Genomic DNA, 25,778 nt, shown 5'->3' on the forward strand with positions numbered 1-25,778 from the left:
CAATAAAAAAAAGGTGAAAGAAAAGAGGGAAAAAATGTGAGAGAAGTTGTCACATTCTGAGCTCGACTCCGCCGTAGCATGATATTGTCCGCTTTGGGCCCCGATTATACCCTCACGGTTTTGTTTTTGGGAACTCACATGAGAACTTTCCAGTGGGTCACTCATCATGGGATTGCTCTCGCACGAACTCGCTTAACTTCGAATTTAAGATGGAATCTGAAGTCAGTGAGCTCCCAAATGCCTTGTGCTAGGTAGAGATAAGAATATACATATAAGGCTTACATGATCCACTCCCCTGGGCGATGTGAGATGTTACAATCCACCCCCCTCATTCGGGGCCCGACTTTCTCGTTGGCACACTTTCGGCTAGGGATTGGTTCTGATACCAAATTGTCACATCCCCGCCTGGGCCCTCACCACATCCCTGGGTCCCCCCTTATTCGGGGCCCGACTTTCTCGTTGGCACACTTTTGGCCAAGGATTAGTTCTGATACCAAATTGTCACATCCCGGCCTGGGCCCCCACCACATCCCTGGGTCGACTTCATTGTAGCACGATATTGTCCACTTTGAGCCCCGACCACGCCCTCATAGTTTTGTTTCAGGGAATTCACACGAGAACTTTCCAGTGGGTCACTCATCCTGGGATTGCTCTCGCTCGAACTTGCTTAACTTCGGAGTTCCGATAGAACCCAAAGCCAGTGAGCTCTCAAAAGACCTCGTGCTAGGTAGAGATGAGAATATACATATAAGGCTTACAAGATCCACTCCCCTGGACGATGTGGGATGTTACAGAAGTCACTTAATTTCCACACAAATTCTTTAACTATCAAAAGACAATTTTATTATATATATAAAAAAAATATTGTTATTGGCACTCCAAACTTTCTATATTTATAAAGAAAAATATGTATTGTGTAGAGTGTAGAATGAGATTTTTAGAGTACCAGTAACAATTTCCTAAAAAAATCTATGTTTGTTTTTTTATTAATTAATTAGGTTTTATTTACGAACTAACTATGTTGATCGCATTTGAAAAAAAAAAAACTAAAATGATATGTACATCGAAACAGAAAACGAATAAAAAGCAACAAAAATTCATTTGGAAACAGAGTGGCAACCTGGAAATTTTGAGAAACTCTTGGGGCAACGAGTTGACATTCTCCCGCTACACTCCCATACAAGCAAACATTCGCATCACACAGAGTGTTTCTCAACGCACCCAAACAACCCCTCTCTCTCTCTCTCTCTCTCTCTCTCTCTCTCTCTCTATGACAACCATGAAAGAGCCACCTCTCTCCCGTCGCAGAAGGCCCACTTGCCACCAGCCCAAGAAGCTGAAGCTCGTCTGCTGCTTCAACGGCGCATTCCACCCCCGCCCGCCGTCCGGGAAGCTACGCTACGTCGGCGGCGAGGCCAGAATCGTGTCCGTGGACCGTAACATCGGGTTCTCGAAGCTCCGATCAAAGATTTTGGATCTTTGCCCCAGCATTAACCCCACATTCACTCTCAAGTACCAGCTCCCGGGTTCCGGCTCCGGCTCCGACTCCGCTGCCCCTCTCGCCCTCATCGCGTCAGATGACGACGTTCGGTGCATGATCGAAGAGTACGACAAGCTCGAGCTGTACGGTAAGTCCCCGAGGCTCTGGGTTTTTGTTTGTTGTAGAAATGGCAGTGATAATGTCAGTGGTTATGTGAATTGCGTGAAAGGTGTGAACCTTAGTGAGGGGTTTGAGTCAGAGAGCGAACATGTAGGGACCCACCGCCGCCATTTGAGGGGCGGAGCTCAGGTGGAGAAGAAGGCGGCGGTGAAGAACTTTGGGGGCGTACGGTCCGGCGATGAATCGCTTAGAAAAATGGTGCTGAAACGGCAATTGCTTGCAAAGCAATCGGCTTTTCGCCGTCGTTTTGGTACTAGTGAGAATGATGAAATAGGGTTTTTGGGTGAATCCCAAAAGTGTGAATCTTTTGATCAGGGCAGAGACTTGTTGGATGACAGATTAGGGAGTAAACGTTGTGACAATGTAGGGAGTTTTTTGGTGTCTCGGGCAAATCCGCTGAATCCCAGAGATGGGAATTTGAGGGTGGAAGGTAAGGGTTTTGGGCTGCGCTGTCCGGCATGGTCGGGTCAGATTTTGTGTAATGGGGTTGGGAGGTCGAGTCAGGCAGTGGCAACTGCGCCGCCTGCGAAACCATTACCGGGTTGTAATGGTTGTTGTAGTGATGTTAAGCAGGATTTTGAAAACAATGCAATGGCTGGGATTAGTTATGTGAACAGAGAAAACGTTATGCCTTTGGAGACCAATTGTGATTTGGTGAAGAATGGATTGAGTTGTAATTCTGGTGCTGATTCTTTGGCTGGAACTACTGCGTATCCTGTGAAGTCTTCTTATAGTGGTGATAGGGTGTGGGGCGGCTTAAAGAGCGGGATTCGTAACCATAGATTTGGTGTGAATGATGCTAGAAATCAGCGGTGTTATCAGTACCATGTTCGGAATCATCATAGGAGCAACATGACTGAGATGGGGATCCAAAGAACGAAGCAGGGGATTTCAGCTTGGAAATGCTACCCCGGACTTATGCCAAATTTGAACATTGCAAAGCAAGGGCAGTCTCTGAGAGTATATCATCCGAGTATATGGAGGCAATGCTCTGGTTTTCCTGAGCATGCAGTGGAAGAAAGGGTGAGGATGATGGATTCTCGTTCAATGAAAGACAACTACTTGATCGATGTGCTATATGGTAATGAGAAACTGAGTAAACGGAGTGGCCCTGCAGTTTCACAGCAAGGGAATTATAATCCGAGTAAATCCTATTCAGGTTTTTGTGGTGCATTTACTGGCGTGGGAAATCAATCTCTCATGAGTTCTAATGCCATTGAGAGTTCATCTCCATCTGTGAAGACAATGGACATTCTGGAAGATCTCTTAACTGGTTCTGATTTTGGGAAGTGTGATGGTCCATATCAAACTTCACATGAAAATTTTCATGGAATGTCCGGAAATTGTGAGTTTCAGAAGGAGATGCGCCTGTTGGACTCTCATGAGGTTGCTAACACCTCTGGCTTTCCAAATGATGTGGGATGTACTATTGGAATTAGATTAGCCGGTGATAACAAATTGGCTAATGGGGAAGCAGTCATCGACACTTTACACAATTTCAAAAACGGCACTAATGACATACAGGTTTCATGTAGCAGAGTCCCAGCTTCATTGAGTGTTTCTTTGCATAACCTTTCACTGTCATCATCCAAAGAAGTGGAAGCTCTGCAACTCCCTTCTCATGCCAGCAGTGTTGTGTCTTCTGATGTCTTGCTAAAACATCAATCAAAGCCTATAGATCTCATGGATGAAGGGCAATTAACCCCAGTTCATCGTGTCGATAAATCGAACGGAGTTGCACCTAACCCTACCTCCCAGAATTCAGCTAAGACAGAGAAAGGTAATGTGGATGATGAGGAGGTTCGCCAGGATCTTTCATCTAGTATAACCTTTGATGAAAAGGTAGTTACTTGAAAATTTTTATCTCCTTTTATTACTCCCACAATATAAGAAATCAGAAGGGGAAAAAACACACATTTATTATAGGTTTCTAGTAGCTTTACCATCTAAAGTATGCTTTACTCAGCTTCGATTTATGATTTTGTTTTCTTAGGCCAACAATAAAGTAATTGGTGGAACCTCCAGTGATCTGGCTGCGTTTTATACTCATCTAGTCACTCGAGAGCTTCAGGTAACTTTTGAACATTGCATTTTCTGCTTTATAAGCATGCGAAGAGTGAATGGATGTAGGATTGAATGTTTGTTTTCACCTTGTTATGCAGACTATAAAAAATTCTGACCTTGAGTTCATAAAAGAACTCGGTTCAGGAACATATGGAACCGTTTACTATGGAAAATGGAAGGGGTCTGATGTTGCTATAAAGAAGATCAAGCCAAGTTGCTTTACTGAAGACACAGTGAAGCAAGAGCGATTGGTAATTGTTTCATTCCCACTGTTCGGCATAAATATTATGTGCATCACTTTTCACAAATAAAGAGTCATCTGGTTTTTATGCTTGCGTGGAGTAGAAAGAAAGAAAGTGAGAAGAGAGGACATCTCTGGCTTGTTATCTCAACTATAGTTGGTGCAGCTATACCTACATGCTATGTGTTAACTCTTTGTGTTTACTTCTTTTCAGCTTGCTGATTTTTCGAAGGAAGCTGACATACTAGGTCAGCTTCACCACCCAAATATTGTAGCATTCTATGGTATAGTGTCAGATGGACCAGTGACGGATTTGGCAACGTTGACAGAGTACATGGTGAATGGCTCCTTAAAACAAGTTTTGCGAAAGAAAGATCGGTAAGATAGTTTTACAGCATAACACAAGGATTTGAAAATTGGAGTGCTGTGACTGTGTTTCCCTATCTTAGTATTAGCTCGTAGACCCTGTGATGGATAGGTAGTAATGCAGGAGAATCATATTCTGAACTTTGCATTTCTGATTGACAGGACTATTGATCGTCGAAAGAGGCTAATTATAGCAATGGATGCAGCTTTTGGTATGCAGTATCTTCATGAGAAGAACATTGTCCATTTTGATCTGAAATCGCATAACTTTCTTGTGAATATGAGGGACCCTCAGCGTCCAGTGTGCAAGGTATGTAACCTGGGAAAAAAATCCAGTGGTTTTTATTAGAATTTCTTCTACCTTTATTCTTGTTATGAATATTTTTTTTCCACTTTTTAATTTGAAATTTCAACTTAATGCGTTCAGATTGGTGATCTGGGCTTATCAAAGATCAAGCAGAGGACACTTGTTTCTGGTGGAGTACGAGGTACCGTACCGTGGATGGCTCCTGAACTTTTGAGCGGAAAGAACAACTTGGTGACAGAAAAGGTTAAGAGCACTATTAAATGATCAAGTGTTTCTAGTTTTCATATCTTTTTGTCGCTTACATTACTGTTTTTAAATGACTTCGCAGGTTGATGTCTACTCATTTGGCATTGTGATGTGGGAACTCTTGACTGGGGAGGAACCGTATGGAGACCTGCGCTCGCAGGAAATAATAGGTATTCATTAAGTTGATCTTAGCAAAAAATAGAAGTTTGACACCTAAATTGCTTTCTTATGGGTGATCAAAACTTGCTTAAAGCATTTTGTTATGATGTTTCAGCCGGTATAATGAAAGGCAGTCTCCGACCTGAAATCCCAAGCTGGTGCGATCCAACATGGAGATCATTAATGGAGAGGTGCTGGTCATCTGATCCCAAATCTAGGCCACCTTTCTCAGAAATTGCGAAGGAGCTACGCACCATGTCAGCTGCCATGAACATCAAGTGACAAATATTGAAGCTCACATACACACTCGTGTAAATATTTCAGAATCGTCAGGAGGAGGAAGCGCACATGCTGAGACATGGTTAAGTTGCCGTCCACTATCATGTGTGCCGTCTAACGAAAATCCTGCAGTAGGGTTTAAGCCACGCTGGGTGTCATTTTGGCTAGCACCGGGATGTGATAGGGTAGCGTATATAGATAGAGGCTGAAGTTTGTGAAAATTTTGGTCCTCAGTAGCTGGATGTTCCTGAAAAATTTTCATCAAGACCTTGATTGTGGACTTTCCTATAGAATATATACCGTATAGAGCAACCTCTTAGAGCATCCCCAATGGGGGTTTTATCCTCCATGAATGAATATGCCACTTTAGATGTGAATTTTGATGCAAAACTGTGATTACTATATGGAAACTAAGCCATTTGAGAAGGATATTATGTTTATGTCCCTTGATTGGCGGTCGAATTATTCAATCCTACGGCGATAAATAAGAGGAAAAATGCAATGGGACAAAGAGGGAGAGTGGAAATGGTTTCCCGTTGAATTATGGCTGGAAATGTGGCATGATTTGCTGAAGGCAATGGGGCAGCATGTGCATTTGGAAGGTCCATGACCTTAGTTATACCTTGCTGTCTGTGACTGTGGCCCTCAGAAAACAAAGCTGAAACTGCACAAAACCTTGCTGGCCCTGTCAGGCTTCCTACCCACCATAGCCCATAGCCCCCATTCAGTTTTGATATGTCAATAATCCTTCTATAATTATATTGTCTCTCAAGTGTTAGATTGTTAGCATTGCATGTGTCCCTAGTTGTTAAAATTATTTATTCATGCACTCGGTTTGAATTATTCCTCTCCCAATATCTTTGGATTAAAAAATGATGAAGAAGTTTTTTAATACACGTAATATTCTACTTTAAACTAATCTAAACTGCAATGGGAAAATACGAATTCGGGTGTATAGAACGGAGCATATTCGCTTTAGATAAGACGATGTGATTACAACCAAATTTGCAAAGATGATGTAGTGTCAGTTCTCAAAGAATAATTTCACAACTCTTTTTGGTTGAGCAAATATTTCATTGAAAGAGTTGTGAAATATTCGCTTCCATTACTAAGTATACGCTAGAATTCAGATTCTCTCCTCGCAGTTTAAATAGTAACTAATTTGAAATAAGATATTTTACAATTGGCACAATCCTATGGCTTGACATTAATTGTATCCTTACACAATTACATCAACTAATTACCTAAATAATATAGGCTTAAACAATGAGAAATAATAAGACTGGATATGATGGGTTATGAATCCATAATAGAGGGTGATTAATTAAAATGGATTTGAGTCCAGTCCTTTATTTGTTGTGTCACAATGAGAGATGATAGGACTAGACATGATAGGTTATGTGGGTTATCTAACATATTTATCTGTATACATGAGTTACAAACCCTGCTTTACATGTCTTTGCTAATCTAATCATATTCCTAAGACACAATCGCTTCCAATCCACCAAATTGGCCCATACATTGTCGAAGATTGCTGCATCCTTCAAAACTTATGTATTGTTCCTAATTGCTCAATTAGATTAAGGGAACTTTAACGAAAAGCTCCCGGTACTATTCATTTTAACGAAAAACCACATTTTAACACTAAAAAGTCAATCTTGGTACTATTCACTTTACCCTTTATTTTGTCCTTATCGTTAAAACTCAAAGTTTTCAAGCCATTTTCATTAGTTTTCCTTTAAATTAAGAGATTGGAGTCAATGGGCTGCCGGTAGCACATATTTTAAGCATACAAGCCCAATTTATATATTTATTTATACTCATCATTAAGCCCTTAATAATATTCTTCTGAAAAGATGTCACGTTTATTTAATTATTTTCTTTTCTTTTGAAAATATTATCCGTCGAAGTATAACAATCCCCACAAAATAACAAAAAATACATTAAAATTTTGAGGGAATCATATTCGTCCACGTCAAACTTAAAACTTACGTCTTATTTAATTCATCGTGAAATAATTTTATTACGGATAATGTTAAGAAACTAAAATTTTAAACTAAAATTTACAAATTAAATAATATATTACCATGTGTTATAACGTAAATGAACGAAAAAGATGATTTATAGTCATTTCAAGAAATAGTTTGATTTAAGTGAGTTATAATACTAGGACCAGGATCTTCTCCTGAGCAGATGGAGAGGATCCTCCTGACCAAGCCCATCTGGCCGTTCATTTTTTATCCAACGACTACAAACAGGGGACCTTTTAAAAGTTATAATAATTATAGTCGTTGGATAAATAATGAACGGCCCGATGGGCCTGGTCAGGAGGATCCTCTCCATCTGCTCAGGAGAGGATCCTGATCCATAATACTATGTCACATTGTGTCAACAATATTGGACGAAAATGTGTACATACGTACAAAGATGTGTATGTATATATGTCCGTATACGAGTTATATATATACCCTCTCGGCCCCCCACCATTTTTTTTCTTCTCGGTAGCTGCTGCTGAGTCAGTTACCTAGAAAGGCTGCTTCTTCATATCTATGTCTCTCTCGTCCCCGTTTCTCTCTCGTCTCCGTTTCTCTCTCTAAAGACTCTGAGCAGTCAGCTGCTCCAGCAAGGCCTCTAGAATCTAACGTCTCCGCCGAGTCAAAATCAACTGAATCGGACTTTCAAGTTGGGAATTTTGTTTTCTTCCGATTTCTATCTGGTGATTTTTCTTATCCTTTACCTAATTTGAGCTCCGATTGTAGCTGGATCTGAATGCTTTCGGATTTTTGTTTCGGTTCAAGTTTTTCTCGGTTCGATTTTGGTGTTTTGAGCGATGAAATGTGGAGTTGAGCTGGTTTTTTCAGCTCAATGATGGTGGAATTTGAAAAATTGGGGATTTTAGCTTTTTGGGGTTTCTGATTTTTTGGTAAAGCTGTGAAATTGGTGTTGCTTTTTATTTGTTTGATTGATTTGGATAAGGAAATTAAGGATTTTTGTTTTCGTTGCTTCATTATTCATGTTTGAGCTGATAGTTTATGATTGGCGGGTGGTTCTGATTGCTAAAACTCTCATCTGGGTTTGGATTGTAACTGTGAGCATGTTTGGGACTACTTTTGGAATTGCCAAAAGCACTAAAAGTGCTTATGGATCATAGAAGAGCTTTTTGGAGAAGCACCTGTTAAGTGCTTCTTCATAAAGCACTTCTAGAAATCCTATAAGAGCAGTTCCCAACCAACCCTATGAATTTGTTCCATTTCACAACTGCGTTTTCAAGTACATAATCAACTTACAGAGTTTCAGTCCTTGTTATGACACTTTACTTAATTTTTTGGAAAGAAAGAGAAAAGCAGGCTAATGATTTTTAATTAAAGGAGAAGTACCGGGATGATGCTGTAAGATAACTGACAAAAATGCCCATTGTCGTAGTTATGCGGTTGTGGGAGGTGTATCCCTATGTTAGTTGTGATTTCTGGTTGTGAAAATACATGTATGTTGATTTAGTGGTCATCTTTGTGTTGTGACTTTTCTTTTTCTTCAATGACAATGCCTTGAATCTTCGTATGTGGTGTCGGCTTAATTTCTTGAATGTACTTGAGACTTTTTCTTTCTGTTTGTTGAATTTTGACATCTTTTTTATTTGTAATTGTTGTTGTTCCGTTCTTGGTATGCGCTTAAGCCTTTAGCTGAACATCATCTGTAATCCGTAAATGAGGTGGTTGTTCTATTACTCATGTTGATGTGGCCTTTTATTTGTTTCAATAGCTCTGCTGCTATCATTTTGGGAGAGCGTGAAGCATCTTTGAGAGCTCAAAATGCCTAAGGATAGGAGGGGCCGTTCTGTGACTCCTGATAGGTATAGAGCATCTCCTTATCCATGCAGCTCCAGTCATACAAGGCGGTCGTCACCCAGAATTCCTTCTGAAACTGAGGACAATGTGAAAGAATGGGAAGAAGCCAGATGCCCCGTTTGTCTGGAGCATCCACACAATGCGGTTCTCCTAATATGTTCATCATATGAACAAGGGTGCCGCCCTTACATGTGTGACACGAGCTACCGCCATTCAAATTGTCTAGACCTGTACTGCAAGTCATTTTCAGCAGAAACCTCACCAACTATCCCACCAGAAGGAGCAGCGCAGATATCAGATACTCAGTCGTCTCCATCTGCAACTCTTGAATCAACAATTACTCAAGTGCAAAACGATAGTACAATTGAGGAGGTGCTCTCCTCCATGAATGCCGTATCTTGTGAGCATCAGGCTGATCCGAAGCTAGTGTGCCCCCTCTGCCGTGGGGAGATAACAGATTGGATTATTGTTGAGTCTGCTCGTTGTTTCATGAATGCGAAATCAAGAAATTGTTCTTGTGAGACATGTAATTATAGCGGAACATATGCAGATCTCAGGAAGCATGCGAGGCTGGAGCATCCACTAGTGTGCCCATCAGAGGCAGATCCAGAGCGACAGCGTACCTGGAGGAGTTTGGAGCGACAGAGGGATATTGGCGACTTGTTCAGCTCAATCCAATCTTCAGTTGGAGAGGATAGGGGTGATGATAGCAGTAGTTTGCCTGCTGATGACGGTGCAGGCTGGCTAACCATATTCTTTCTAGTTAGAGTAGTTCGACCCGGGTCCAGTTCAAGGAGCAGCAGCTGGTCTGGTACCACAAGAACCAGAGCACAAGTTAGTATGAGAAGGAGAGCAACCAGGCTTTGGGGGGAGAGCTACGAGGGCGAAGCAGCATCTTCTACTCTAGAAGAGGATAACGAGTCTTCAGACGGCGACTCGGGTGTTAGGAGGAGACGCAGTGCGCGCCTCCGGCGATGGACAACACCGGACAACAACCAGCCGTGATTGCATACGTTTGCGCTGCCAGTGAATTTGTTTCTTTTTTGTCATCCTCCTTTCTCCGAAAGGGTTTGAAAAGTAAGTTTGCTCCAATTCTGCAGTTTTCAGTAGCTTACTGATTGTCGAAAACTCTCTGATAAAAGAAAATGTATGTGATTTAGTGCTTCTGTTCGAATAGAAAAAACGAATGAAATGCCCGGAAAACTTCTTCCTTCACATTCTGTTAACGAACCAAGATTATAAATATGATGCCGACAGATAATGAAGAAACGTATTTATATGTTCATTTCGCAACGCTTGCATATTTGGAATTTTTCTTTCAGCTATTTCATTGGAGAGCAATTTAGGAGGACTGAGTTTACCATTATTGTGTCGTCCTCATTTTGTGATGCATTGTCATGTAAAAAGAAATTTGCAAATAATAATACTGATTTACTTGCTTATCAGATCGAAATCAAAACATGTGACGTTAAACTCGATTCAATCGAGGTTTTTAATTACAAATTTTGAGTGGTAGAAGTGCCTTTCCATAAACAACAACAACAAAGCATTTTCTCACTAAATAGGATCGCTTATATGAATGCTGAAACATTATTGCGTTCGGTTGTGTGTAATGCTTTTACGTAAGCAATTTAAAAAAATTTAAAAGAAATAAAAAAGCAGAAGTGCAGGATGGTGTCACACGGTCACGGTCCTACTACTGCTGTACCACAACGTGGACAGGCGAAAGTGCCCCGCCCTTTTGCTCAATTACCCCGTGTGACTACCCTTGAGCAAATAAAACATCTCGCGAGAAAACGCTCCAAATTTTCGTTCTCTTCTAAATTCACAGTCCGTCAAACATCGACAACCAAAAGGTTCGCAAAACTCTTTTTTTTAATGCTTTTTTTTAATATGACTTTTTCAGAAAGGTTAAAAGAAAATTATGTATTAGACGACAAAATTCATTATATGTAAAAATAAGAGATAAATAAATTGATATGTTTTTCACGACTTATTATTACGTAATTAAAAAAAGTGTTATGATTAAATAAACTTACAAAAACAAATTTAATTGTGTTTCTTTTTTCGTAAAATTTACTTTCACATATCTTCTTAATTTTTAATTGTTGGTTTAAATGAATTAAAGATGATTAATGAAAAAATTAACAAGAGAATGTGCGAAAACAAAATGACTGTTTAGATAGCACCATTCAAATTAAAACGTATATTTACTTTTTATTTATACAATTTAAAAGAAAAAAATACCAGTGATCGACATAGAACAAGGTAAATGGTTTTTTGTCATGTGACTTCTCAATTCAACATGATATAATATTTATATTATCCACAATATGTATTATCAAATGATGTTGTAATAGCACTCAACCAGTTTCATTTGAAATTTTTTTTTGGAGCAAATCATAATCAATTATGTCATCTACTACTACTATAACATGATTTTCTATGCTATTAAGTAAGAGATACTTCAAAAATTTTAACCGTTAAAATTTTGGTCAAAATTAAAGTCTAACGATTAAAACATCTAAAATATTTCAGTAATCCGAAGCAATATAAAATTTTAATAATATAAACGTGAGAAATAGCATAAACGACACACATAAAAATTTCTCCAGCTTGTCATACCCATGAGGTCTTTCCATTTTTGAAATTATAACTTTTTCATTTTCCTTTAATTTAATCATCAAAAGTCCCAAAGCTTTCTATTTTTAGCCTCGTCTGGCCGGAAGACGGATCTCTGAACTGAAAGCCTCTCATTCAACATTCTCTCTCTGTCTCTCCGACGGCCTGAGAAGGGGAGGAGAAGAAGAACAAAAACGCAAAATTGGAAATCTTTGTGGAGCCTTTTATAGAAATTCGAAAACAATTGGGGGGTAGAAATGGGGTTGGAGAGCACCTCTCGACGCGGCGGCGGGATTGAAAACAGCAGCAAGGGCTACGAGACCCAGGTGGTGTTGAATGTTTACGACCTCACCCCCCTCAATAATTACACGGTCTGGTTCGGTCTCGGAATCTTTCACTCCGGAATTGAAGGTAAATTTGAAACCTTTTCGAATCCTTTTCTTATCTTTTTTTCTTTTTCTTTTTCTTTTTTGTTTTTTGAAAATCCTGAAAGTTGATTCTTTTTTGTTTGATTTTTCGTTTCTTTATGTGTTTTGGTGATCTGGGTATCTTTGCATTTTGGTTTTCTTTGTTGGTTTTTGTTTGGTTAATTTTTGGATTCGTTTGTTTCCTTTTCTGGGCATGCTTAATTATGATGATATGCATTTATTCTTATTGTTTATGTGTTTACAGATTGGTTTTTCAAGAAGGGAAAAAAAAAAGATTGGTACTTTCAATACTTACATGGAGAAGGAAAGATGTCGGGTTTTCGGATTTGTTTGATTCTTATTTGCAGTTTTGAAGTATGAATGTGCTTGCATATTTAAAGTGAAGTTATTTCTAATTATGTCTTTGAGTACTTTGGCTTCTTTTGCATCCAACTGTAGTTAGATGTGTAGTAGGAAGAATTGAAAGTTTTACACCGGGATCTAGAGTGATGCCGTTGTGTACCATTTCGTATGGTGCAATGGTGATCAAGTTTTACAATGTGATATGAATTGGCCAGCTGTTTTGTTCCTTTATGCTTGGTTATGAAGAATTGGAATGTGCTGCTTATCGGGGTGCGTAGATATTAGAGATAGATTTCTCAGTGTGTTGGTCTGGTTGATTGACTTTGGATATTATGTTATTATAAGCTTTTATGAGAGTAGTTTTATAAGTCAAACTGAATCTTGAATCGTCCTTTCAGGAAATTGCACTGACCGATGAGTAACTTCTTTTAATTATCATTCATTTCCTTGAAATGCAAATAAGGATTAATTATGTTTAACGATATCATCTGTCTGTTGTATGAACAGTCCATGGCAAAGAGTACGGTTTTGGAGCCCATGACTTCCCAGTTAGTGGAGTTTTTGAAGTGGAACCAAGGAGCTGCCCAGGTTTTATTTATCGATGTTCCATTCAACTTGGCCGTATAAATATGCCTCCCTCTGAATTTAGGACATTTATTGAGCATGTTGCGGCAGAGTATCATGGGGATACCTATCACCTCATCTCCAAGAATTGTAACCATTTCACAGATGACATGGCACGTAGGTTGACAGAAAAACAGGTTCCTGGATGGGTGAATCGACTTGCTCGCCTAGGTAAAGGGAACTTTTCTACTTACTATTCTAGTACTCCTCTATTTCATTGGTGTTCGATCCTTTTTTTTTAGAGTTTCAAGTGTTATGGTCTATGGACATAATCTAGAAGCAATTAGTAGTATGTGTTAGCTGGAACTCATTTATGCTTGGATGATTTTTGAATTGATTTAGTCTGTGATATAAATCTTTGAGATGATTGTAATTACCACATGAAATAGTTTCTTTTTGTTCAGGTAGGACCATATGAATGTCTCTTAAAACTGCAAAATCATATCATTTGTGATAGCTTTAACTTAGCCATGACCCAATCCGTGAGGGTTTGGATTTAGATGCTGTGATTTGTGTCTTCGTCTTCTTGTGTCATATTCTGTGTATTGTTTCTGTGCTGCCCTTTACTTCTCATGGTGATTAGGAATTCTCGGAAACATGTGCAAACGCACATGGGTATGATTTATTGCTCGAAATCTTAAAGTCCATGTTTTTGTTGTAATTCAGGTGCCTTGTGCAGTTGTCTTCTTCCCGAAAGTCTTCAAGTGACCACTGTTAAACAGATACCTGAATACCATCATGAGTCAGGTGAGTTCCCTTGACTATTTTCAACCCAGTATTTTAGTGTCTGTATTCAGCGTGCTGACTATGGCTGATACATCACTAACATTCTTCTTTTCTGGGTCCAGATTCTCTAGAAGAAGATGGTACTGAAACCCTATCAATCACAACGCCTCGTGAGTCAGCGGAAGTTGATGATGATCAAGAAAAGCGCCTGCTGTCCCCACTGGCTTCACTTTCACCGGTGGCGGGAAGTGGAGATGTAACTTTCGTTAAAGAGGCTCAAAATTGAAACAAACCCTCAACTTGTGGAAATAGAAGAAGGAATCGCCCTTCGGAAAAAGGGCGGTTAGGCCGGTTATTCTTGTGCCTGTCTTTGTTACGGATGGCTTACTTGGAAGGAAATTACATGCTCCTGTTTTCCGAAAGAAAGCCCGAATTGGTACTCATTGTCTGCACAAGCGTTAAACCGACGCGTGTTTTTATACTATTTTTTGGCCTTTTCATTTCATTTTTTCAACTGAGGAATCCGAAATTAGCTCATAGTTTGGTGTAATTTGTGATTTGTGCATGAGGGCTTTGTAAGGGAGCTCTTTTTGCAATTGGAAACGAATTCGACTCTGTTTCAGTCGTTGATTCTATTTATTTTTCTAATTTTTTCAAATGTTTTAATGGTGCTGTAAATTGTTTCATTTTGTCTCGCAAGAGTATTTATCCGCCAGGTTCATGTTTAATCTCTTCTGTAATTTGACACATACGCAAAAATAACTCGACAGGAAACTGCAATCTCAGGCAATTAAAAGGAGACAACGTAAACAAAGGTACCATGTTGGAGAACTGTTTACTTCCAAGCGACATGTTCACAATTCAAATAATGAATGCCAGTTATTACATACGAATATCGATTTAAAGAGTGCCACCAGCCAAATAATAACAGGTCATAAAGGACATAAAGGTCGTACTGAACACTTTAAAATTATTGTTTCCTACATGTTCTGTGCTTCTTCTTCATTTGCCGTTGCTCGAGAGTTTCACGGGAGTTCTATGAAGAAGTCCCGTCAAGCCCCAACTTTGATCTTAGCCAAGCACAAACCTCGTCCATCTCTTCCGGAATGGTATAATGACCAAGCCTGCATACTCAAACAAATCATTCTTGTATTTCATAGTGTTAATAAATTTCTATGCAACAAGTTTTCGACATAATCTAAGAATCACACACCCGTTGTAGGATTTGAATGTCACATTCTGAAAGCCAGTTGAACTTAAGGTCTGCGACGATTTCTCACCAAACTTGTAAGGAACCACATCATCACCTGCAATAAATCACATCCACAGCATTATGAACTAGGCCCGGCTTAGAATTTAAAATTCGGAGCACCTACGCAAGAAGATGCTAGAGACAAGGATGCACAAAACCTTTTCTTCGATGAAGACAAATTCAAGAGACAAATAAAACCAATTTTTTTTTTATACGAGAGATAATAGTGCATACTTTTCCCATGACATAACAAAAGCGGAATGGAGGCAGCACGCCTTGCAGCTTCATCTACTTCTAACTTCTTACTCAAGGTCCTGCAAGAGAATGGGAATTGTAACTATAGGCACTTAAATATACCGCAAAAGAATTCGGTCGAGATGAGGAGAGTGTAAGAGGCCAAACTTGGAACATGGAAGCCATCCGCTTAGTCCAACAACGGCACTCAGATTGCATGGGTATTGATTACCATTCCCATATTTTCTTGTAGAGAAGCAGGTGGCTGAGTATAGTGCAGTAGCTGCACCCATACTAAAACCTCCAATGCCTAGTTTAACTGTAACAGAAAAAACTCGATGCAATGATATTGAAATCCATTTAGTTCACCAAAGGTAAAACTACAGTTTAAAGTTCAAAGTGTACGTGGTATTAGAATCATGGCATTAACAAAGTTTTGTGGAAGAGGCATCCTGCATAGATTTTACTTTGAAAAAAAGATACCATAATTTAAAAGTTCATACAGAGGCTCCCCTAACATAAAATATTGGCCCCACAGAGAAGAAGGGTAAATTATTTGAATTTGTCTTTTCAAAACATCTCATCGATCAGTAGGGGCAATAAAATCAAAGTATCCACGCAGAAACAATTCAAACAAATGATAGCAGCATTTGGAGTTCATCAGATGCTAAAATCGAGCAAGAGGAGACATACTGTCATCAGGCTCAGTCGATAACAAATTTGCAACATGTGCTGCAGAAGCATCCAAACCCTCTACATCATCCGGAGCATCTTCTGAAAGTTCTCCAACATCAAACCCTGTTCATATCACATAAGCACTTTAGGAGAGCTTATGACGTTCGATTCTAGTATCCAATACACCAAATGACATTTTCTTTTTCTGTCACTAAAATCGGATCAACTGCTGAACATACATTAGCGTGTGGATTATTAATGGAAAAAACTTACAAGCAGTGGAAGGAAAGCCACCAAAAATTGAAATTGGCTGAGTAGGAGCAGTTGGACAGATCCACTTAATCTGCATCACATAAATTTCACCACAGGTCATTACAGAAAATTATGAAAATTCAATTTCCATTAGTTTGAATGTATTTATTCTTACATTTGGAAGAGGGAGGGATTCCAAGAGCTGGGACCAGCTGTCAGACAGAAAAATATAAATCTTAAACAAAAATTTAAGACTTCAAGTGCATACATATAAAGAAAAAAGGATTTCTATAGATCACATGATTCTCTAGTTTTATTCACATAAAAAAAAAATTTACTTTTCCCTTTTACGAAGTAACTTAGAAATTAAGAAAAAGTCATTTATATGAAACACTTCCTCAGTTTTTTAATTACTGTGCAACCTTCAGAAAATTGGTAACATGAGCAATGGGGCCAAAGTATCACCTTGAACCATTATCGCCGAGGCCATGTAGCCAAACTACAGTGGCCTGGTGTTTGCCTTTAGGTCTGACTACATAGGTTCTTCCAAACTCAAACGCCCTCCTAGCAGTTCTACCACCTGAAATCATGTTACAACCAAATTTAATGAGAAAGGTGTAAATAACAGAACCAATGAACCTCAGCCAAACTGATAAATATGAAAGATAGCCCAACATCTTCAACAAGGAAAATGGAAGAACCATAAAAGCATGAGTGATCTCTTCGTTTTTTTACTAGATTTTTTACAAATTCTTATAAAAGTATAGGATATGTTTTCTTATTTTTGCTAGCTCTTAGATAGTGGATATTAATGTTCGTAATAGTTTGGTTTAAGAACAAATGGGATCCTAGTCATATGCTTCTAGCTCATAAAATATACGAGTCGACTTGAACACAGCGTCATTAGTAGACAGGTCTGTTTGTGTCAAGTTGTTTGACACGATCAATTAATTAGGTAGGGTTAAGGTTAATTGTCCTTTGACACAAACACAAAATGACATGACTCAGTCACCACTCATGGATATGGCAATCAGTATCAAAACTTCTTTACAAGATAATAGCAAAGCAAAGATAGGCAAACAAACTAACCAGAACCAACAGATGGACCAGTAAAGCTCATATTAGGTCCCTCAAGTAAATACCACAGACCAAACTCCTCTGCAGCAAGTGGACAGAGCACAGATCCTGCAATGAAGAAACACCAGAAAATGCATACAAGCTTTACAACTTCAAAACCATAATGTTAAAACAAATAAAGTACACATAGTTAACATGTTGGAGTAACCTCCGAAAGCTCAAACAAGCAGTTGCATAAAATTACTTTGACAATGCTAGCAAACATTTAGCCTTCAGTACATGATCATTACAAAACTAGTGAGGTCAATATGTAACTACTTCCTAAACTCTGGCTGCAGGAAATACAATTTTGACTGCTGTCAGCTCACATAGATTTCCATCTGTCCCTAGATTCGCCACTGGTTTCTCACTCGTGGCAAGGCTTTTGATTGTAAGTAGAAGCAGGGCCAGACGAGGCTAAGGCTAACTTCCCTCCCCAGACCAATCGGACAGCATCTTCCTCATCATATCAAGAACGTGAATAACCTTAATCTAACCCGAACAACACTAACACAAACGCATTCGAACCATAGCAACTCAGGTTCTGCATTAGGAGTTTTGGTCTTCCCAAATGCCAAACAGATACACATGCACGATAGGCTGCTTCAATCACTCTTTTCAACCATTTGGGCGAAAATAACAAGAAAATTTGCAATCTTTAACACTGTTCCTTAACACCCCATAATCCAGAAACCAAACATTTTATTAAAAAAAAACCCAAAACAGAAAAACCAAAATCATTACAAAAATTTGCAATCTACCATAAATCGAACAACACAATTTAAAAAAAAAATTAAAAAAAAAAACCCAGAACTCAAAAATTAAAAGCTTGGTTCTTACAACAGCAAAACAGAAACTGATATAGAAGCATAAAGATTGAATTTTTAAAATTATGTTAAGCAAATTGAAAAAATAAATCAGATAAAATTGAACAGGAAATAAAATTGGGTTTTAGGGTTTTACGCCATTGATACAGAGTATATACCTCAGTCAAGCCTTGGACGCTGTCTCCTTTCCCCTCTCCCTTCTCCCCCCAAATATTTAGTTCACCTCACGTTTCTGTCGTTTTATGTTCTGCCTTAGCAATTCAGAGTGCCGTTTTCAATTGAAGCGCTTACAAGTGCTGAGGATTCTCATCCGTCGATCTTGGTAGCACCATCAATGTGTGCCACGTGTCTGTGAAGTATGAAGGGTGAAGGACAAATTCCAGAATCAGTAATATATGAAAGCACTTTTGCTCACCGTCCTAAACTTTGGTCATCTGTCATGTTGTCATGTGTTCTTTCATTCAATCTATATTAATTTTTTTTTAAATTTAAAAAGTAACATTTAAATGTAAGTTAATTAGAGTTACGTAAAAGAATATACGGCAAATAATTAGTTGTATGATAAGCATACATCAAAATATAATGGTGAGCAAAAATGCTCTGTAATACACATGAACACTTGAGATACTGGACATTGGTCCTATCGCAGTCATACAATCATGTTTTCTCCTCCAGATATAATCGTCTAATGATATTTTTCTGTGTTATGAATGAACAGTTAGCTTCAACTCTTGTTAATTACTTGTTCGATACTGCATTTATTATGTTGGCCCATTATGTGACTTAATTATAGAGTTCAACAGACTTGACGATATACATTAAATAATATACAGTAAAGTGGAACAAAGAACTTAATTTTGAAGGTGAGTTACATGTCGAAGGGAGAGGGGAATTGTGATTTGTGAATACTTTTAAGGACAATACAAAATGAATTTGAATATTTCTTTATCGATAGTTTAATACACAAGTGTATAACACAAATAATTAAGAGTAACAGGAAGATTAAAAGATGTTCATATATATATATATATATATATAAAGGAGCATAAAATTTACCACGAAGAAAAAATTGGTGAACCTAAAAAATGCATTGTTTAGACTAAAATATCTATAAATTAAGAAGCAACTAATCAATCATGTCTATGGACCTATCTTGGGGCTATCATGGACATTGCATTTTCATATGACCATGTTGATGTGGATGCATCATTGCTCCCTATTTGTGTTGCCAAGGCGGCACCACCAATCTTTGGCATCCTATTGCCGTTCGCCGCCTCTTCATCCATTGCCGAAAAATCGACAACCACCATTTGGGTGTCGGGAGGCTCCTCCACGGGCGTCCGGCCCTCGAGCATTTCCACCACATGTGACATGGTAGGCCTAAGCCTAGCCCTCTCTTGTATGCACCACAAAGCTATATGAACAAGTCTTTTTACCTCCCTTTCATCAATGCCTCCGCTTTCTATTAGCCTTTGATCAACAACTTCCATAAGCTTGCCTTCTCTCATTTTTTCAATAACAATTTGGGGAAAATACTCCCTTTTCCTGTGGGACTTGTCGTTGGCTTTGCCATTTTCGACAAAGCTAACGTTTCTCCGCCCTCCGATCATCTCAAGAAGCACCATTCCATAACTGTACACATCCGTTTTTTCAGAAATTCCATGCTCCAAGAGCCACTCAGGAGCTAAGTAGCCTCTAGTCCCCCGAATCGTGGTCATAACTCTACTCTCGTCTTTCCCCATTAGTTTTGAAAGGCCAAAATCCACCACAATTGCTCTGTAATTATCATCCAAAAGTATGTTCTCTGGCTTCACATCAAGGTGCAAAATCCTTGACCTGCAATCATGATGCAGGTAAGAAAGCGCTTTAGCAACATCAACTGCAACCCTGTACCTTGAGTCCCAAGGCAAGCACCCCCCACGCCGAATATGCCTTCCCTTTTGAGAGAAAATCCACAAATCCAGCGATCCATTTGGAATGAAATCATAAACCAAGAAACGCGGTCCTGCAGGAACACAACAATACCCGAGAAGGCGCACAAGATTGATATGTTGCAGGCTTGCAATTGCCGCAACTTCTGACTTGAATTCCCTCTCGCCGCGCTCCTCTGCATCGAGCTTTTTCACTGCCACTTGAGTCCCATCACTTAGAATCCCCTTGTAAACAGAAGCTGAAGCCCCTTTCCCAACCAGTGTCTCGAAATGATCTGTTGCATCCTCTAGCTCCTTGTACCTAAACTTCGTAGGAACCCCTGCAACTTTTCGAAGAAAGCTATACTCCACGCGCAGCTCGCGGCCTTCTGACGCGTGTTTTGATTCCAAAATCTTTCTCCGGAAATTGTACTGATGTCTGATCACTAGCCATACAAACACAGCAAGGATCACAGCAACACCTGCCCCACAAATGAGAAAGAAAGTTGGGGAAAGTTTGAGAGAGATTCGTGCAACGATTATGAAGATAACGAGCGTGATGATCGACGTTGCAGCTACAATCTTAGCTTTTCTGTCCTCCATTGCTAAAGCTTCATTCTTGTTTTCAGACAAAGAGAGATAGAGAGAGATGGAGCTTTCTCTCTTTTGACATGATCGAGTCTCTTTCTGTGACAAAAAACATAGTTTTATGGTAATCATATTCTTTTGAATATTGCATTATTTAATTAAACGGAAGAAATGTTTGTATCTACAGATCAGCCAAGAGTTGAAATAATATGATACAACCCAGAAATCACCTAATTTCTTGTCTGACTTTCATTGTAATATTTAAGGGTTTTATCTGGTCAATTAGTTGGAAGAGTAAACCCTATTTGGAAACATATATTCTGCAGAAATAAATATTTTTTCTTTTCTTTTCTTCTGAAATCAAATAGCCATTCACATCTAAGTTTCCCATGAGATGTTGCATATGACTCTAAAGCCGATTCCGTTTCATAAACATTTACACCATTTCATAAATGTTTACATGCTAAAAATTTCTTAATCCGTCACTGCTTGCATTACCTAATAAATCACCAATTATGCGAAAGAATATAACAATTACCATATGAAAAGGATGAAGTGAAAAATAATCTGACCTAGTCATTGACCATAAACAAATGAGAGTTTTGAACATCTTGACTGATTCAATCCCTTTAGGTAAAGACAAGTGCCTTAACCCTCAATCGCACTCAAAGCGACGTTTTTCTTGATTAACATTGACTGAATTCGTATTTTATTCGAAAACCTGACCAAATCCAAGATTAATTTCCGAGTAGCAAAACTGCAAGACCGAGTCCGAATAATTTAACAGGTTCAAAGAATCCGCAATATATTACAGATGATGAAGCCTAAAACAATGTTCTGATTGCTGATGCTGCATCAGTAATGCACCAAAAACCGGGGATTAACGGGAGATTTAGACACAAAACAACAATGTGCAATTTGACAAGAATTTCCAACTAATTTGGGTTCATGTGATACTGCATAGATTCGTATCGTGATAACAAATTATAGGGCCTTTGTTTTTGTTGTTGCAAACAAAACCACATAAACCAACGGCTCAATTCTACTTGTTGAAATGATACAAAACAAACTTTTTAAGCGCAATGTATGTTGTGCTCTGGTACAAGTTCTTTTTCTTTTAGGGCCAGTGGAGGGTTTTGAACTTAGACTTGTATAAATCAAAGATCCTATTCTCCGCACTCTCACCGCTTACGCTTATGTATTATAATATTACTATGATCGATTGAATGATGTTAGGGAGACCACATTTATGTATATCTATCATATCATTTCTCTAATAGATGTAGAAGTTCATCAATACAAGTAGGTTTTACTTCTGTTAAAAACATGATACGATATAGAACACATAAATACGGTGTCCTAACATTAGGGGTGGTTCGGTATGGGATCCCATACCAAAACCCTTGTCCCGATTCCTAAACCGAAATTTTCGGGAATCCCAATTTCAATACCGATCCCAAACCAAATTTTCGGGAATCCCAATTTTTTGGAATCCCGAAATAGTTTCGGGATTTCGGGACAAATCGGGAATCCCGAAATGGTTTTGGGCTTTTGGGCTAAAATTCAACCTTTTATATTGAAAATTTGGGCTTTTGGGCAGGCTGCCAATCTGTGGCCCAAGCTCTTGTTGGACTAAAATCTGCAATCTGCAATCTGTGCACAATTTGTGGCCCAATCTGTGCAGTTTGCAATGTGAATCTATGCACAATAGCTATGTGATCTGCCTATTTAATTTCTCCTAATAGCATATGTGTGCAAGCACAAATCTTGTGAAATAATTATGAATATTCTATAAATAATCATATGCAAATCATTACCCGATTAATCACCAAAAGATCACAACATAAATCAACAGCTAGAAATTGAAAGACATGTCATATTATCAGTTAAAGATTAAAAATAAATAAATAAATAAAATATAATAAAACAGAAAATTCACAACAAAGCAAGCCAATTAACAAAATCCACGAAGAAAATCTCAAAATTCCAAAACCTCTAAAGGATTATGAAAACAAAGACGTACCCAGAACTAAGAGCTCAGTAGAAGCTCCATTTACACAAAAGCTATAACCAAATGTAAAATTTGGATTTTTTACATTGTTTCTTCGTTTTTAACAATATTTGGGTTGCAAGTATATGGACGGTGGTATATTGGTTTCAAATTTTGAATTTGTAAAGGTTTTTGTCATTAGATACACAAATGCAAAATTTGGATGCTCCAGTGGAAGATCAGGCTGCAAATTCAAAATTCAAAACACAAAAATCCAAATTAAACACAATTCAAAAGCGATTTAATAGTTACCAACGATAAATCCACCATGCATGTAATAAAAAATACAAAATTAAACAAAAAAAATATACAGAAAGAAGAAAAGGGTACCACATATTTGCATGTCGCTGCTGCTCTTCAGAACCCACAAAATTCGAGCCCAAAAGATGGTGGTGGCGATGGTTCCGTGAGAAAGAGAGTTCAAGACGCAAGCTCTGAAATGTCGACTGGTGTTGCAGGTTGTTCCGTGGAGGCGCCGAGAGGAGGCGATCGGTAAGGCGGATTGAACCTCGAAGTGCCGAGCTTCGAATCTCCGGCAGTGGCGAGATCTAGGGTTTTTCCACAGAGAGAGGGAAACCTAGATTGGCAAAATACGGAGAGAAATAGAGACCTTGATTCGAAGAGAAATGGTGAAACCCTAAATCGAGCTGCTTGGTGCAGAGAAGAGTGAGGCGAGGAGGAAAACGGGGAAAGCAGGAGTCAAGCAGAGAAAAGGCGGGTCTAGAGTGAAACGGTGGGGGAAGCATCTAGAGAAAAGGTGGGCGAGATAGTAAGGACCGAGGTCCGTGTGTGTGCGTGAGTGAATGTCGAGTCGAGAGACCGAGAGAGATAGAGAGTCAAACACACACACGGATAACTTTGATTTATATGCAACGGTTGAGATTAAATCTCAACATAATCCAATGGTTATTAAAATTCTAAATATATATTTAAAAATTAAATTTTTTTTTTTTTTTCGGTTTGGTTTGGGAATACAGAAATCCCAAAAACTTGAGACCGATTCCCATACCGAAATTTTCGGGAACTTCGGTTTGGGAATTTTTCGGTTTGGTTTCGGGAATTTTTCAGTTCGGTTTGGTATTTTTGGGATTTTTTTCCAGCCCTACCTAACATTATCCATTTTGACTATTAGACCATCTCCAATGGTGACTTATAACCTAAATTTTCCTTTTTTTTCCCCCCTAAATCCACTCCAACCCAAAACCTAAACCAAACCTAAAACCTAAAACTTAAAATGAAGGCAAATATAGGTCACAAATTTAGCCCACAAAAGGTGCTGGGACCCACGGATGAGAGTGAAAAGTGGGTCTTGTCCTGTAGCCAACAACTACTTTTCTTCATCGGGTGGTGGTGGTAATTGGACCGTTGGTTAATCCAACGGTCCACATTCAATTTTTTTGTTTGTTTTATATTTATATATTTATTGAATCCAACGGCTTAAATCGAATATAATCAAATCTAACGGTAAAAAAAAAATCTAACGGTCCAAATGTAAATCCAATGGCTAGAATAATTATAAAATTTATCGGAATTTAAATATTTTTTTCCAACGGCTAGAATAATTTTTTTTTTAAGTTTATGTGGTTTATCATGATTTTCATGTATTGATTTAGTGATTTTTCAAAATTTATCGGAATTTAAATATTTTTAGGTTAAAATGTTCATAAAATTAATTTAGGATAGTCTACATAATTTTATTTTTTTTAAAGTTAATTTAAAAAAAAAATTAGCCTTAATTCATTTTTTAATAATCTGGGGCTAAAATTTTGGGCCAAAAGGGTTGGAGTAGAAAAGTTGTTTCTGGGCTAAAACCTACATTTTCTGGGCTCAATATTTTTAGGTTTTAGGTCAGGATTGGAGATGGTTTTAGGGTTGTAAACTTTGTCTATCTTCGACTTAGATTTTGGAGCGCGATGAGTATAAGTCAAAAGTTTTGGTCGTTTAAGTAGGAATATCAAATGTACTAATCAATTTAAGGCAATACGACGCTAACCACTTGTTTAGTTCTCTTGCAATGTAATAACATGATTCAAAATTTCTTACCATTAACCATATATGTTCTCACTGCAATATTATTTTTGCAAAATTTCACTTGAATTTAATATCATGAATTAAAATTCTATAAGAGTATCTCCAACAATCACCCAATTGCCCGGGTTGAACTGCCCTTGGCCAAAAAATGTGCTCTAGCGGTGGAAAAAGTTAGAGGTGATTGGGTGGAATGGAAGAGCTCGTTGGGTTGCCCTGCCTTATGAAGTCGGGGCTTGAGCCCAAATTGCATCTACAACGTTAGAGCGACCTTAGGAACATACAACAGCGCCCCCTCCCCCAACGTGCTGCCTCATAAAGCCAAACAACTCTTTCTTGATCTACTGGAGCCGTTGGATTTCCTACAGCCCTTTAATCTGGCGTTGGTTTCCAACAATAAATAAATTTGTGCAATCTGATCAACTGCCACGTGGTACAATCTTAATTTTCCAACAGTACTAATTTAAAAAAAACAACGGCCAAGATTATTTTAACTATAAAACATCCAAAAAATTACTAAAAAATTCCTAAAGTTTTTCAAAAACACCCAATTTTTTTCTATAAGAGCAACTCCAGGTGGACAGGCGACCAAAATAACCCAATAGCCTACCTCCCTTGCTCCAGCCCATGTGGGCGATTGGGCTCTGGGGAGGCCCGTTGGACAGGCCAGGCAGGAATCCACATCCCAAAAGCCTGAGGCAAGCTGATGATGCAAGGCTGACATGACACACCTCGACCCGGAATGTCCACTAGGACTCCGAATCGAGCTGTGTTGGCCGACACCTGGAAGGTGACGAAGCCATAGAGTTGATTATGTGGAAAAAAAAAATGAATAAATTTAAACCTAAAGGTGCCTAAATACAAGAGTGCGCCGTGAGCGGAAATAAACTCATTTCACACGAGACGTCAAAGCATAAGTAAAGTACAGTAAAGTGGA

The 25,778-nt window shown here is 38.6% G+C and overlaps 5 protein-coding genes and 1 long non-coding RNA gene across 6 annotated transcripts; 3 read left to right on the forward strand and 3 right to left on the reverse strand.

Moving 5' to 3' along the window:
• The first annotated feature begins 1,226 nt into the window (after positions 1-1,226).
• LOC126603653 (uncharacterized) lies at positions 1,227-5,748 on the forward strand. The gene is made up of 8 exons (XM_050270572.1): positions 1,227-3,502; positions 3,654-3,731; positions 3,823-3,975; positions 4,180-4,343; positions 4,494-4,641; positions 4,759-4,881; positions 4,967-5,054; positions 5,159-5,748. The coding sequence occupies exons 1-8, from the start codon at positions 1,271-1,273 to the stop codon at positions 5,323-5,325; spliced, it is 3,153 nt and encodes a 1,050-aa protein (XP_050126529.1). The 5' UTR covers positions 1,227-1,270; the 3' UTR covers positions 5,326-5,748.
• Positions 5,749-7,807: 2,059 nt separating this feature from the next.
• On the forward strand, positions 7,808-10,452 carry LOC126605302 (uncharacterized). Its single transcript, XM_050272673.1, has 2 exons — positions 7,808-8,038; positions 9,082-10,452. The coding sequence occupies exon 2, from the start codon at positions 9,132-9,134 to the stop codon at positions 10,170-10,172; it is 1,041 nt and encodes a 346-aa protein (XP_050128630.1). The 5' UTR covers positions 7,808-8,038; positions 9,082-9,131; the 3' UTR covers positions 10,173-10,452.
• Positions 10,453-11,804: 1,352 nt separating this feature from the next.
• Positions 11,805-14,567, forward strand: LOC126604260 (deSI-like protein At4g17486). The gene is made up of 4 exons (XM_050271439.1): positions 11,805-12,200; positions 13,067-13,354; positions 13,850-13,930; positions 14,032-14,567. The coding sequence occupies exons 1-4, from the start codon at positions 12,047-12,049 to the stop codon at positions 14,193-14,195; spliced, it is 687 nt and encodes a 228-aa protein (XP_050127396.1). The 5' UTR covers positions 11,805-12,046; the 3' UTR covers positions 14,196-14,567.
• Positions 14,568-14,715: 148 nt separating this feature from the next.
• LOC126604259 (acyl-protein thioesterase 1-like) lies at positions 14,716-18,543 on the reverse strand. The gene is made up of 10 exons (XM_050271438.1): positions 18,424-18,543; positions 17,412-17,507; positions 16,788-16,902; positions 16,498-16,534; positions 16,344-16,413; positions 16,089-16,193; positions 15,564-15,714; positions 15,396-15,475; positions 15,123-15,216; positions 14,716-15,033 (listed from the first exon to the last, which is right to left on the reverse strand). Exons 2-10 carry the CDS (start codon positions 17,440-17,442, stop codon positions 14,946-14,948), a joined length of 771 nt encoding a protein of 256 aa, XP_050127395.1. The 5' UTR covers positions 17,443-17,507; positions 18,424-18,543; the 3' UTR covers positions 14,716-14,945.
• Positions 18,544-19,270: 727 nt separating this feature from the next.
• LOC126605249 (probable receptor-like protein kinase At5g20050) lies at positions 19,271-20,972 on the reverse strand. Its single transcript, XM_050272622.1, has one exon. The coding sequence runs from the start codon at positions 20,893-20,895 to the stop codon at positions 19,414-19,416; it is 1,482 nt and encodes a 493-aa protein (XP_050128579.1). The 5' UTR covers positions 20,896-20,972; the 3' UTR covers positions 19,271-19,413.
• A 1,711-nt stretch (positions 20,973-22,683) lies between these two features.
• On the reverse strand, positions 22,684-23,225 carry LOC126605131 (uncharacterized). Its single transcript, XR_007616846.1, has 2 exons — positions 23,144-23,225; positions 22,684-22,997 (listed from the first exon to the last, which is right to left on the reverse strand). It is a non-coding gene; the product is annotated as an uncharacterized LOC126605131 (long non-coding RNA).
• Positions 23,226-25,778: the final 2,553 nt, after the last annotated feature.

The sequence above is a fragment of the Malus sylvestris genome, chromosome 15 (assembly GCF_916048215.2).
Source record: "Malus sylvestris chromosome 15, drMalSylv7.2, whole genome shotgun sequence".
NCBI classification, from domain to species: Eukaryota; Viridiplantae; Streptophyta; class Magnoliopsida; order Rosales; family Rosaceae; genus Malus; species Malus sylvestris.

Coding starts and splice junctions, on each gene's coding strand:
- LOC126603653 (XM_050270572.1), top strand. CDS start 1,271: ATGACAACCATGAAAGAGCCACCTCTCTCCCGTCGCAGAAGGCCCACT. Junction 3,732..3,822: donor TAGTCACTCGAGAGCTTCAG/GTAACTTTTGAA, acceptor CTTGTTATGCAG/ACTATAAAAAATTCTGACCT. Junction 4,344..4,493: donor GTTTTGCGAAAGAAAGATCG/GTAAGATAGTTT, acceptor TCTGATTGACAG/GACTATTGATCGTCGAAAGA.
- LOC126605302 (XM_050272673.1), top strand. CDS start 9,132: ATGCCTAAGGATAGGAGGGGCCGTTCTGTGACTCCTGATAGGTATAGA.
- LOC126604260 (XM_050271439.1), top strand. CDS start 12,047: ATGGGGTTGGAGAGCACCTCTCGACGCGGCGGCGGGATTGAAAACAGC. Junction 12,201..13,066: donor CTTTCACTCCGGAATTGAAG/GTAAATTTGAAA, acceptor TTGTATGAACAG/TCCATGGCAAAGAGTACGGT. Junction 13,355..13,849: donor GAATCGACTTGCTCGCCTAG/GTAAAGGGAACT, acceptor GTTGTAATTCAG/GTGCCTTGTGCAGTTGTCTT.
- LOC126604259 (XM_050271438.1), bottom strand. CDS start 17,442: ATGAGCTTTACTGGTCCATCTGTTGGTTCTG. Junction 16,414..16,497: donor AATCCCTCCCTCTTCCAAAT/GTAAGAATAAAT, acceptor TATGTGATGCAG/ATTAAGTGGATCTGTCCAAC. Junction 15,715..16,088: donor ATCGACTGAGCCTGATGACA/GTATGTCTCCTC, acceptor TTTCTGTTACAG/TTAAACTAGGCATTGGAGGT.
- LOC126605249 (XM_050272622.1), bottom strand. CDS start 20,895: ATGATTACCATAAAACTATGTTTTTTGTCACAGAAAGAGACTCGATCA.